Source organism: Nerophis ophidion, linkage group LG11 (assembly GCF_033978795.1).
Source record: "Nerophis ophidion isolate RoL-2023_Sa linkage group LG11, RoL_Noph_v1.0, whole genome shotgun sequence".
Taxonomy (NCBI): domain Eukaryota; kingdom Metazoa; phylum Chordata; class Actinopteri; order Syngnathiformes; family Syngnathidae; genus Nerophis; species Nerophis ophidion.
Window position 1 is genome coordinate 8595834 of NC_084621.1, and position 12500 is coordinate 8608333.

Genomic DNA, 12500 nt, shown 5'->3' on the forward strand with positions numbered 1-12500 from the left:
TTTTTTAAAAAATCTCACGTACCCGTTGGCATACCTTCAAGTACCCCCAGGGGTACACTTACCCCCATTTGAGAACCCCTGCCTTAAATTACAGTTATTTAAAGCCTGGAACGATTTGTTTGATTGGTAATTCATGGTACCCCCGAACCCTTCCTTTTAGTCTAGTTTAGTTGTGGCTCCTTTTTTACCTTTCAAGGCCAATGTACTCCTCAAACATGTTTAAAGCACAGTTGCATAATTGCATTGGTAGATCAGATTTGATACATGTCTAAAATGTGCCAAAGACTCATGTTATTTGAAACTGCATTAAAATATGTTTTACCTAATGTGTTCTAGCATCATCCTTAAAAGTAATTGACTCTAAAGATTAGGATTAGCACGGAAGCTAGTGCTAACAACTGTACTGGCAGGTCCACTCATAGACATAATGTACTAACTAGACGCCTCACGGATTGGCCGGATCAAACATCAAGCTGTCTGTCATCTTCAGGCAGTCATTGTCTACACTTCAACAGTGATACCATACTACTATACCATAGACCAGTGGTTCTCAAATGGGGGTACGTGTATCCCTGGGGGTACTTGAAGGTATGCCAAGGGGTACTTGAGATTTTTTAAAAAATATTCCAAAAATAGCAACACATCAAAAATCCTTTATAAACATACCGTATGTTCTTGAATAGCCGCCGGGCAGGTAACATGCGCCTGCCTTGAATCACTGCCGGGTAAAACTGGCTCCCCAAATTAATAAGTGCATGCTTACTTTTACTGCCGGGTCAAATTTGTGACGCTTCCCTGCCGTCTTTCTCAAAATGGCAGATTAGTTTTTTTTTGCTTTTACTGTGTGTAAACCAGGGGTCTTGTTCCGCAGCCATACAGATCACACTAACGGTTGTGATATAAACAAATGTAACACTCTTAATAATATGTGCCACACTCTGTGAACCCACACCAAACACATTTCTGGAGAACATTGGCTGTGTAACACATTATAAACGCAACATAACACTTATCCAGAATGTAATGCATCCACGACTCCTGGCTACACCATACACTCGCTGGCACCAAACCCCCCCTTCTTCTCCGTGCGTTGGTTGAGGTGGGCGGGGTTGGGGGCGCGTGTATAATACAGCCAAGAGTCACGGATGCACGGCATTATGGGTAATCCCCATGCTGCGTTTATAATGTGCCACAGAGCCAATGCTCTCCAGAAATGTGCTTGGTGTGGGTTCACAGAGTAAGAGTTTTAAAGTTGTTTGTATCACAACCATCAGTGTAAAAGGTCCCCAACCACCGGGCCGCGGACGCAGAAGAATTAAAAAACATTTTTTTGTCTATCACACTCAATTTTATACTGCATGCCATTGGTAAGCCCAGGGGTGAGAAGAGGTTTTAAAATGATTAGCGCCTGCTTACTTTTACCGCATGCTTTGAATAAGCGCAGGAGTGAGAAGAGGTTTTAAATTAATTAGCGCCCCGGCGGCAATTCAAGGAAATACGGTATTAATTGAATAATTCTTCAACAAAATATGAATGTAAGTTCATAAACTGTGAAAAGAAATGCAACAATACAATATTCAGTGTTGACAGCTAGATTTTTTGTGGATATGTTCCATAAATATTGATGTTAAGATTTATTTTTTTGTGAAGAAATGTTTAGAATGAAGTTGATGAATCCAGATGGATCTCTATTACAATCCCCAAAGAGGGCACTTTAAGTTGATGATTACTTCTAGGTGGAGAAATCTTTATTTATAATTGAATCACTTGTTTATTTTTAAACAAGTTTTTAGTTATTTGTAATATCTTTTTTTCCAAATAGTTCAAGAAAGACCACTACAAATGAGCAATATTTTGCACTGTTATACAATTTAATAAATCAGAAACTGATGACATAGTGCTGTATTTTACTTCTTTATCTCTTTTTTTCAACCAAAAATGCTTTGCGCTGATTAGGGGGTACTTGAATTAAAAAAATGCTCACAGGGGGTACATCACTGAAAAAAGGTTGAGAACCACTGCACTAATGCACCCCCATACCATCACAGATGCTGGCTTTTGAACTTTGTGTCGATAACAGTCTAGGTGGTTCGTTTCCCCTTTGGTCCGGATGACCCGACGTCCACAGTTTCCAAAAACAATTTGAAATGTGGAATCGGCAGACCACAGAACACTTTTCCACTTTGCATCAGTCCATCTTAGATGATCTCGGGCCCAGAGAAGCCGGCGGCATATCTGGATGTTGTTGATAAATGGCTTTGGCTTTGCATAGTAGAGCTTTAACTTGCACTTACAGATGTAGCGACCAACTGTATTTAGTGACAGTGGTTTTCTGAAGTGTTCCTGAGCCCATGTGGTGATACAGTGCCGTCTGAGGGATGGAAGGTCATGGTCATTCAATGTTGGTTTCCGGCCATGCCGCTTACGTGGAGTGATTTCTCCAGATTCCCTGAACGTTTTGATGATATTATGGAGCGTAGATGTTGAAATCCCTAAATTTCTTGCAATTTCACTTGTGAGAAACGTTGTTCTTAAACTGTTTGACTATTTGCTCACGCAGTTGTGGACAAAGGGGTGTACCTCGCCCCATCCTTTCTTGTGAAAGACTGAGCATTTTTTGGGAAGCTGTTTTTATACCCAATCATGGCACCCACCTGTTCCCAATTAGCCTGCACACCTGTGGGATGTTCCAAATAAGTGTTTGATGAGCATTCCTCAACTTTATCAGTATTTATTGCCACCTTTCCCAACTTCTTCGTCACATGTTGCTGGCATCAAATTGTAAGGTTAATGATTATTTGCAAAAAAATAAAGTTTATCAGTTTGAACATCAAATATGTTGTCTTTGTAGCATATTCAACTGAATATGGGTTGAAAAGGATTTGCAAATCATTGTATTCTGTTTATATTTACATCTAACACAATTTCCCAACTCATGTGGAAACGGAGTTTGTAAACGGTTCATAAATTGAAAATGTTGCAGACTGAAAGGGTTTAGGCTGAAGTTGAACACTTATTGCCCCTAACCCTATAAACAATGTCAAATACAAAATGAGCTTCCAAAGATTATGAAAGTTCCTTTGCACAACATATTATAAATACGCCTTGTACACAACATAAACACTGTTCAATTACAAACCTTGTTTTCATATGAGTTGGGAAATTGTGTTAGATGTAAATATAAACAGAATACAATGATTTGCAAATCCTTTTCAAGCCATATTCAGTTGAATATGCTACAAAGACAACATATTTGATGTCCAAACTGAAACATTTTTTTATTTGCAAATAATCATTAACTTCAGAATTTGATTCCAGCAACACGTGACAAAAAAGTTGGAAAAGGTGGCAATAAATACTGATAAAGTTGAGGAATGCACATTAAACACTTATTTGGAACATCCCACAGGTGTGCAGGCTAATTGGGAACAGGTGGGTGCCATGATTGGGTATAAAAACAGCTTCCCAAAAAATGCTCAGTCTTTCACAAGAAAGGATGGGGCGAGGTACACCCCTTTGTCCACAACTGCGTGAACAAATAGTCAAACAGTTTAAGAACAACGTTTCTCAAAGTGCAATTGCAAGAAATGTAGGGATTTCAACATCTACACTCCATAATATCATCAAAAGGTTCAGAGAATCTGGAGAAATCACTCCACGTAAGCGGCATTGAATGACCGTGACCTTCGATCCCTCAGACAGCATTGTATCAAAAACCGACATCAATCTCTAAAGGATATCACCACATGGGCTCAGGAACTCTTCAGAAAACCACTGTCACTAAATACAGTTGGTGGCTATGTCTGTAAGTGCAAGTTAAAGCTCTACTATGCAACGCGAAAGCCATTTATCAACAACATCCAGAATATATAAGTTATATATAAGTGTGCTACAAATCGAAACTATTCTTGACAACCACAAAAATGAGCGATTTCTGCATCAAACACATCACTGTCACATTGATTTGTACAGGTGGACAGAGCGAGACTGCCGTAAGAAGGCGGGGGCGGTGATGTTGCAACACAGTGGTATGACACGGATGTCTGTGAGGCCACTATTTTGATAGTTGTCCTGACAACTACAAGATCAAACCCGTATTTTCCTTTCAGTTATAAAGTTTTTATTTAAAGTTAGTTTCAATGACCTTAAATGTTTCTGTAGTGCACAAATGGAAAAAAGACAACCGACTTGTAGATGTTACATTTATTGTGCAATAAGTCATGCGGCAGTCGTGTTCGTAGCCATGAAGGACATAAAGGTGCGTTGCATCTTCTCGCTCAAAGAATGCTGGATCCCTGAGGCCCATTCCCTGTAGCTGTCAGTCACCGGCTGGACGTGGTCTTCATAGTAGGCGCCCACATAGTCCGTCATCACCCCCATCACACTCTGGACTTTAGCTCTGGCTGCACTGTGGGATGTGCAAGTACACATGAGTAACAATGTACACAGAACCACAACTTCAATATTAACAAAAAAACACACAGAACAGATGCAATGATTAACTAGGATGTGGGACATGTGTGCGGGTGTACAGTCGTGGTCAAAAGTTTACATACCTTTGTAAAGAACGTAATGTCATGGCTGTCTTGAGTTTCCAATTATTTCTACAACTCTTATTTTTTTGTGACAGAGAAATTGGAGCACATACTTGTTGGTGTCAAAAAACATTCATGAAGTTTGGTTCTTTTATGAATTTATTATGGCTCTACTGAAAATGTGACCAAATCTGCTAGGTCAAAAGTATACATACAGCAATGTTTGGTTACATCCATCCATTTTCTACCGCTTATTCCCTTTTGGGGTCGCGGGGGGCGCTAGCGCCTATCTCAGCTACAATCGGGCGGAAGGCGGGGTACACCCTGGACAAGTCGCCACCTCATCGCAGGGCCAACACAGATAGACAGACAACATTCACACTCACATTCACACACTAGGGACCATTTAGTGTGGCCAATCAACCTATCCCCAGGTGCATGTCTTTGGAAGCCGGAGTACCCGGAGGGAACCCACGCATTCACGGGGAGAACATGCAAACTCCACACAGAAAGATCCCGAGCCTGGATTTGAACCCAGGACTGCAGGACCTTCGTATTGTGAGGCAGACGCACTAACCCCTCTGCCACCGTGAAGCCTGTTTGGTTACATGTACCTTGGCAAGTTTCACTGCAAAAAGGCGTTTTTGGTAGCCATCCACAAGCTTCTGCTTGAATTTTTGACCACTCCTCTTGACAAAATTGGTGCAGTTCAGCTAAATTTGTTGGTTTTATGACATGGACTTGTTTCTTCAGCATTGTCCACACGTTTAAGTCAGGGCTTCGGGACGGCAATTTCAAAACTTTCATTCTAGCCTGATTCAGCCGTTCCTTTACCACTTTTGACATGTTTTTTTGGTGGTCATTGTCCTGTTGGAACACCCAACTGCGGCCAAGACCCAACCTCCGGTCTGATGATTTTAGGTCGTCCTGAAGAATTTGGAGGTAACCCTCCTGTTTCATTGTCCCATTTACTCTCTGTAAAGCACCAGTTGGCAGCAAAACAGGCCCAGAGCATAATACTACCACCACCATGCTTTTATTGATTGATTGATACTTTTATTAGTAGATTGCACAGTACAGTACATATTCCGTACAATTGACCACTAAATGGTAACACCCCAATACGTTTTTCAATTTGGGGTCCACGTTAATCAATTCATGGTACAAATATATACTATCAACATAATACAGTCATCACACAAGTTAATCATCATAGTATGTATATTGAATTATTTACAATATTTACAGTCCGGGGGGTGGGATGAGGAGCTTTGGTTGATATCAGTACTTCAGTCATCAACAATTGCATCAACAGTGAAATGTGGACATTGAAACAGTGTAGGTCTTATTTAGTAGGATATGTACAGCCAGCAGAGAACATAGTGAGTTCACATAGCATAAGAACAAGTATATACATTAGAAGTACATTTGAGTTGTTTATAATCCGGTGAGATGGGATGTGAATGGAGGAGGGTATTAGTAAAGTGTTGAAGTTGCCTGGAGGTGTTGTTTTAGAGCGCTTTTGAAGGAATATAGAGATGCACTTACTTTTATACCTGTTGGGAGTGCATTCCACATTGATGTGGCATAGAAAGAGAATGAGTTAAGACCTTTGTTAGATCGAAATCTGGGTTTAACGTGGTTTGTGGAGCTCCCCCTGGTGTTGTGGTTATGGCAGTCATTTACGTTAAGGAAGTAGTTTGACATGTACTTCGATATCAAGGAGGTGTAGCGGATTTTATAGACTAGGCTCAGTGCAAGTTGTTCTACTCTGTCCTCCACGCTGAGCCAGCCCACTTTGGAGAAGTGGCTTGACGGTAGGCATGGTATTCCTGGGATTAAAGCACCCACTTTTTCTTTTTCTCTAAACTTTTTGAACTGATGCCTTCAGGCAGGAGATACAGAACAACAAAATGCTGGACAAACCGATTTAAGAACACTTTTTACCTGAGAGCAATAGTGTCGCTGAACATAAGATGACAATAATGACTGCATGTGAGCTGTATGCTTGGTATTTTTATGTATTTATCTATGTTCTTTTGTTTTTGTGTGTTATGAATTTGCACTAAATTAGTTTTACATACAATTTCATAGTACAATGACAATAAAGATATATTCTATTCTATTCTCCTCCAAACATATTGCTGGGTATTGTGGTACAGCTCAATGATTGATGTGACATCACATGGCCAAAGATAAGACCTTTTGGAGGAAAGTTCTGTGGTCACATTAAACAAGAATTGAGCTGTTTGGCCACAATACCCAGCTTTATGTTTGGAGGAGAAAAGGTGAGGCCTTTAATCCCAGGAACACCAATCCTACCGTCAAGCATGGTGGTAGTATTATGCTCTGGGCCTGTTTCGCTGCCAAGGGAACTGGTGCTTTACAGAGAGTAAATGGGACAATGAAACAGGAAGATTACCTCCAAATTCTTCAGGACATTGGGTCTTGGGCACAGTTGGGTGTTCCAACAGGACAATGACCTCCAAAAAAACACGTAAAAAATGGTAAAGGAATGGCTAGAATTAATGTTTTAGATTGGCCTTCCCAAAGTCCTGACTTAAATGTGTGGACAATGCTGAAGAAACAAGTCCACAATGAAAAAGGAGGATTACTTAATTAACTGCACCAATTTTGTCAAGAGGAGTGGTCAAAAATTGAACCAGAAGCTTGTGGATGGCTACCAAAAGCGCCTTATTGCAGTGAAACTTTCCAAATATTCACATTGCTGTATGTATACTTTTGACTAGGGATGCACCGAAATGAAAATTTGTGGCCGAAGCCGGATAAAATTTAAACGCTTGGCCGAAGGCCAAATACCGAATACTGAATGCAGTTTTTCACAATTTTTTTCATATTGCATAAATAGCCGAGAATAAATATTTACACGTTTTTCACATAAAGTAATTTTTTATTGAATATTGACATTTTTTAAATATTCCAGTAGCCTTTGCTTTTCAAAAAAAGCACAGTTTTTCATTTATATTAGGCCTTCAAACAAAACATGCATTCCCCCAAAAAATAAAGTGCATTAAAGTGGATGAACCCACAACAAATGAATTATTGTCCTTTTGGCAAAAGTCTGCTTAGCCACAGTAGATATGCTAATAATGTAAACAGAAGGCTCAAGTAAATCTCAATTAAGTGTGTGCTTGTAACCTCATACACTTATACAGGTAGCCTACACAACAGGCTAATAATGTAATCAGAAGGCTCAAGTAAATCTCAATAAGTGTGTGCTTGTAACCTCATACACTTATACAGGTACACAACATATCCCAACGTCACTGCACGTTGGTTGATTGCGTCACCGCGTCAAAAAATTGCGTCACACGCCACTATTCGGCCTTGTTTTTAACTCATTCCACCGAAGGCCGAACGTGGCTTTTTTTTGCCATATTCGGCCAAATATATTCGGTTACCGATTAATCGGTGCATCCCTACTTTCGACCCAGCAGATTTGCTCACATTTTCAGTAGACCCAAAATGAATTCATAAAATAACCAAACTTATGAATGTTTTTTTTTGAATAAAAAAATAAGAGTTGTAGAAATGACTGGAAACTCAAGACAGGCATGACATTATGTTCTTTACAAGTGTATGTAAACTTTTGACCACGACTGCAATTAAAGGAAATACCGAGCTGTTTCCTTCAGGCTTTGCAGGATTCCTGGAGAGTCGGGTTGGCCTGGGACTGGTGTCTGAGCCCAAAGCGGCCCACATGCTGATGATAAAGGGCAAGTTTGATAGTTAATAAGCATGTTAAATAGAAAATACATAAATAGAAAAACATACCTTGAATGAGTAGAATGAGAGTGATGACATGCAAGCACATCTAACAAAAGACAAAAAAGGCCATTTGTATTTTTCACTTCATTATTTTTGAATGCACATTCACATAAAGTAGTGACAAGAAGTAACGCTGGAATACCTTTTTTTTTTGTTTGTTTGTTTTCTCTCAGCTGCTTCGGCCAACGCAAGTTGAATGAAATGAGTGTTAGTGATCCATTTTATTTGTATAAGCCAAAAGGTTGTACATTGATCACCATCGCATGACTTTTCTGTTTGTTTCTATTTGCTGGGGGGGTTTTCACCCTTTCTTTTGCCTAACTCTGTACACGTAGGTGCAGTATTTGAATATTTCAGTAGTTTTTACTTTTTTATACAGTGCAACCGTAAAGTCTTCACAGCACCTTTTCCATATTTTGTTATAGCCTTATTTCAAAATTGAATTATTTCATTTTTGTCCTCAAAATTCTACACGCACCACTCCATAATGATGAGTGTTTTTTAGGGACCGAATGTCTCTTTGGGACAGAGGACCCTATTGAATTTCTAGCATTTTATTCTTTCTTTATTATTATTCTGCAGCTTTGAGCTGTAATTTGACCCCCTTAACATGCTTCAAAACTCACCAAATTTGACACACACATCAGGACTGGCCAACATTGCAATTTAATCAAAAAACCTAACCTCAAAACTAAAAATTGCGCTATAGGAAGAAAACACGGACAAAACTGCCCGTAACTTCCAGTAGGAATGTCGTAGCGACATGAAACAAAAACCTCTATGTAGGTCTCACTTAGAACTATATTTCATACACTGACATCCTTCAGAAAAAATCAACAGAAAGTTTGCAATTCCCCCTTCAAAACAAAAGTTTTGTAAAAACACTCACCTTTGCCTCTTTGAGCTGTAATTTGACCCCCTTAACATGATTCAAAACTCACCAAACTGGACAGACACATCAGGACTTGCAAAAATTGCGATCTAATCAAAAAACCTAACCCCAAAACGCAAAATTGCGCTCTTGGGCCCCCTAGGAATAAAACACAGACAAAACTGCTTCTAGGAAGAAAACACAGACAAAACTGCCTGTAACTTCCAGTAGGAATGTCGTAGAGACATAAAAACAAAAACCTCTATGTAGGTCTCCCTTATACCTACATTTCATATATTGTCAACCCCCAGCAAAAATCAACAGGAAGTTTGAAATTCTCCCTTCAAAACAAAAGTTTTGTAAAAACCGGTCACCTTTTTTCAAACATTATCTCCTCTGAGCGCGTTTGTCGTGTCGGCTTCAAACTACCACAGGCGAGAGATTGAACCCTTCTGATTAAAAGTTGATGAAAGGGTTTTAATTACTGCTATGGTTTTGATTTTATCAGCCTTCAAAAAACCGCTGCACTTAAACCATTTCAAATATGGCACCCACCTGTTCCCAATTAGCCTGCACACCTGTGGGATGTTCCAAATAAGTGTTTGATGAGCATTCCTCAACTTTATCAGTATTTACTGCCACCTTTCCCAACTTCTTTGTCACGTGTTGCTGGCATCAAATTCTAAAGTTAATGATTATTTACAAAATGTTTATGAGTTTGAACATCAAATATGTTGTCTTTGTAGCATATTCAACTGAATATGGCTTGAAAAGGATTTGCAAATCATTGTATTCTGTTTATATTTACATCTAACACAATTTCCCAACTCATATGGAAACGGGGTTTGTACTTTTGACTTCCAAAAGTTACATGTCATAATAGAGAATAAGGAACCAGTTTGAATATTGTGTCAAAGTTGTTCATCTGTCAATATCACTCTCAATTGATACATTCACTCAGGATTGATTGGAATTGGCAGCATAAAACCTTGCGTAAAACTAAGAAAACCTCGCAAATAAAATGTAACTGTTCTTTATGTCCTGGAATCAGAATGTTTGAGGGGAATATACAAAAACCAAAGTGAACTTTTATCGCAATGATAAGAGAAAAGTTTCTTCTATCTCAGCCTGTTTGGCAGACGCTGATGTGTTTGTGGACCAGTCAAAGTCTGTGATTGAGCAGGACAGATAGGACATTTAAAGAAGGCACGGCGTCCATGTGATAAACAGGTTCAGCCCAGCCAGGCAGTCCTGTGGGCAGAGTCCACGCTCGGCGAAAGGAATAAAAAATCAATTTGATCTCGTCAAACGATCCTCATCCCACAGCTGTGTAAACACACACGGGGGAAGGAGTTGTTTGTTTGATTAAAGGGAATGTTGCGTGTGGGACATCTTTCTTGGAGCTTATTAATTGTGCAAGGAGGTTATGCCTTTGTTGCAGTTAGTTTTGTTAACAGGATTACACAAGAAGCTAGTCAAGTAATAGCGGTGGGACAAAGACTAACTTGTTAAATTGTGATGCAGATTTGTATGAAGGTGAAACTAATGCAGGATTTTGTTAATTTTGCCATCATGTCTACACTTTTCCGGTGAGGGTCATATATATATATATATATATATATATATATGTATATATATATATATATATATATGTATATATATATGTATATATATATGTATTTATGTATATGTATGTATGTATATATATATATATATATATATATATGTATGTATATATATATATATATATATATATATATGTATATGTGTATGTATGTATATATATATATATATATATATATGTATATGTGTATATATATATATATATATATATATATATATATATATATATATATATATATATATATATATATGACCCTCACCGGAAAAATATGTGCTAAACTGTCTGAACAAAATATTCAAATCCTAGCTCTGTGTTCTAGGTAACAAAGCAAATTTGTGAAATATTACTACATGCAATATATAATTTCTAATTAATTCACTCGTATTCTAATCATTACTATTACTCCAATCCAACGCCCTCGACCCAAATCCCATAGGGGTGATGGAAGGATAGGCAGCGCCTGAGAGCTGCGGCCTGCCACCATGGCCCCCCACTCCCTCCCCCTATGTTGCTAGATATCTCCAGATGTACGTTGTAATATGTATATGTGATTTGCTGTGGAGGTTTTTTCCCACTCCAGACTGGGCCCCCTTAGAAGCCCAGTCTTGATTGTATTTTTTCACCCCAGCGTTTACCTTTTTCCCCATCTTTTAAGTGGCGCCTTGTTCTGTAACGCTGTACACTGTTTGTCTAATCTCCAACGGGTTTGTGCTGAAAACAAAGTTTTGTTGAACTCCTGCAATGACAATAAAGACCCATCCAAGTAGAACTTTTTTTAAGGCCTACAGCACACTTAAAAAACGTCTTTATCTTGCAAGAAATTTGCACATATGTTCATCATGGCAAATTTCTGCAGAATGTGTTGCAGGCCTGTAAAAAAAATCAATTTGCTTGCCGCGGCCACCAATTTACGTCAAATCCAATGTTTACATGTTTCGACATCTTTGTTGACATCACGCCCTGTTAAACTTCGACATTTGGCTATCACTCCAGCAGCACTGAGAGCTGATTCATAATGTTGCAATTTTCAATAACAAAAATGGACCCACAAAAAATGATCCAATGGAAGTTAAGACTCCACTTTTCCAATAATGCACTAGCTTGATGCTAACATATACTGCAGTTGCTATTGAAATGCTACTGATTAGCATTAGCGGTTTTATATGCTGATTTCAACACCTCCAAATTTTTTTGTAAAATTCACAAGATGCACGTCACAATCAAACAGCTGTTGCTTAATAAGTACAATACTTACAGTATTAACATTGTAAGGCACAACAAAAACAAAAACACACTATAGACCAGGGGTGTCAAACTCATTTTAGCTGAGGGGCGGCATGGAGGAAAATCTGTGCACGCACGGGCCGGACTATTAAAGTCATGGCGTTAAAACTAAAAAATTAAGAAAACTTAAGATTGTTTTCTTAGTCTTACTTTGGCCAAAAATAGAACAAACACATTCTGAAAAATATTACAATAAAAATACAGAAAAAAATACCGGCAGCAGTAAAGTTTAGAGCCTTGAAGGAAAGAAGAAAGTGAATGAATGTTTACAACTGAATACATATGCATAACATTTATTAATTTTTTCATGAATCAAGTAACTCTTATGACACAAATATTCCCCCAAAAATATAGGAAGTGAGATATAACCGGATGCATACATTTATCATTAGTTTTT

At 38.5% G+C, this 12500-nt stretch overlaps 1 protein-coding gene across 1 annotated transcript; it reads right to left on the reverse strand.

The window, feature by feature from the left end:
* Nucleotides 1–4161: 4161 nt before the first annotated feature.
* On the reverse strand, nucleotides 4162–8556 carry apoc4 (apolipoprotein C-IV). Its single transcript, XM_061914688.1, has 4 exons — nucleotides 8468–8556; nucleotides 8331–8372; nucleotides 8175–8259; nucleotides 4162–4408 (listed from the first exon to the last, which is right to left on the reverse strand). Exons 2-4 carry the CDS (start codon nucleotides 8368–8370, stop codon nucleotides 4219–4221), a joined length of 315 nt encoding a protein of 104 aa, XP_061770672.1. The 5' UTR covers nucleotides 8371–8372; nucleotides 8468–8556; the 3' UTR covers nucleotides 4162–4218.
* Nucleotides 8557–12500: the final 3944 nt, after the last annotated feature.

What these genes read in the sequence shown, in the direction of transcription:
- apoc4 (XM_061914688.1), bottom strand. Translation starts at nt 8,370, where the DNA reads ATGTGCTTGCATGTCATCACTCTCATTCTACTCATTCAAG. An exon ending in TCTCATTCTACTCATTCAAG is followed by an intron (nt 8,260 to 8,330) that starts GTATGTTTTTCT and finishes CTTTATCATCAG; the next exon opens with CATGTGGGCCGCTTTGGGCT. An exon ending in AGCCTGAAGGAAACAGCTCG is followed by an intron (nt 4,409 to 8,174) that starts GTATTTCCTTTA and finishes CACATCCCACAG; the next exon opens with TGCAGCCAGAGCTAAAGTCC.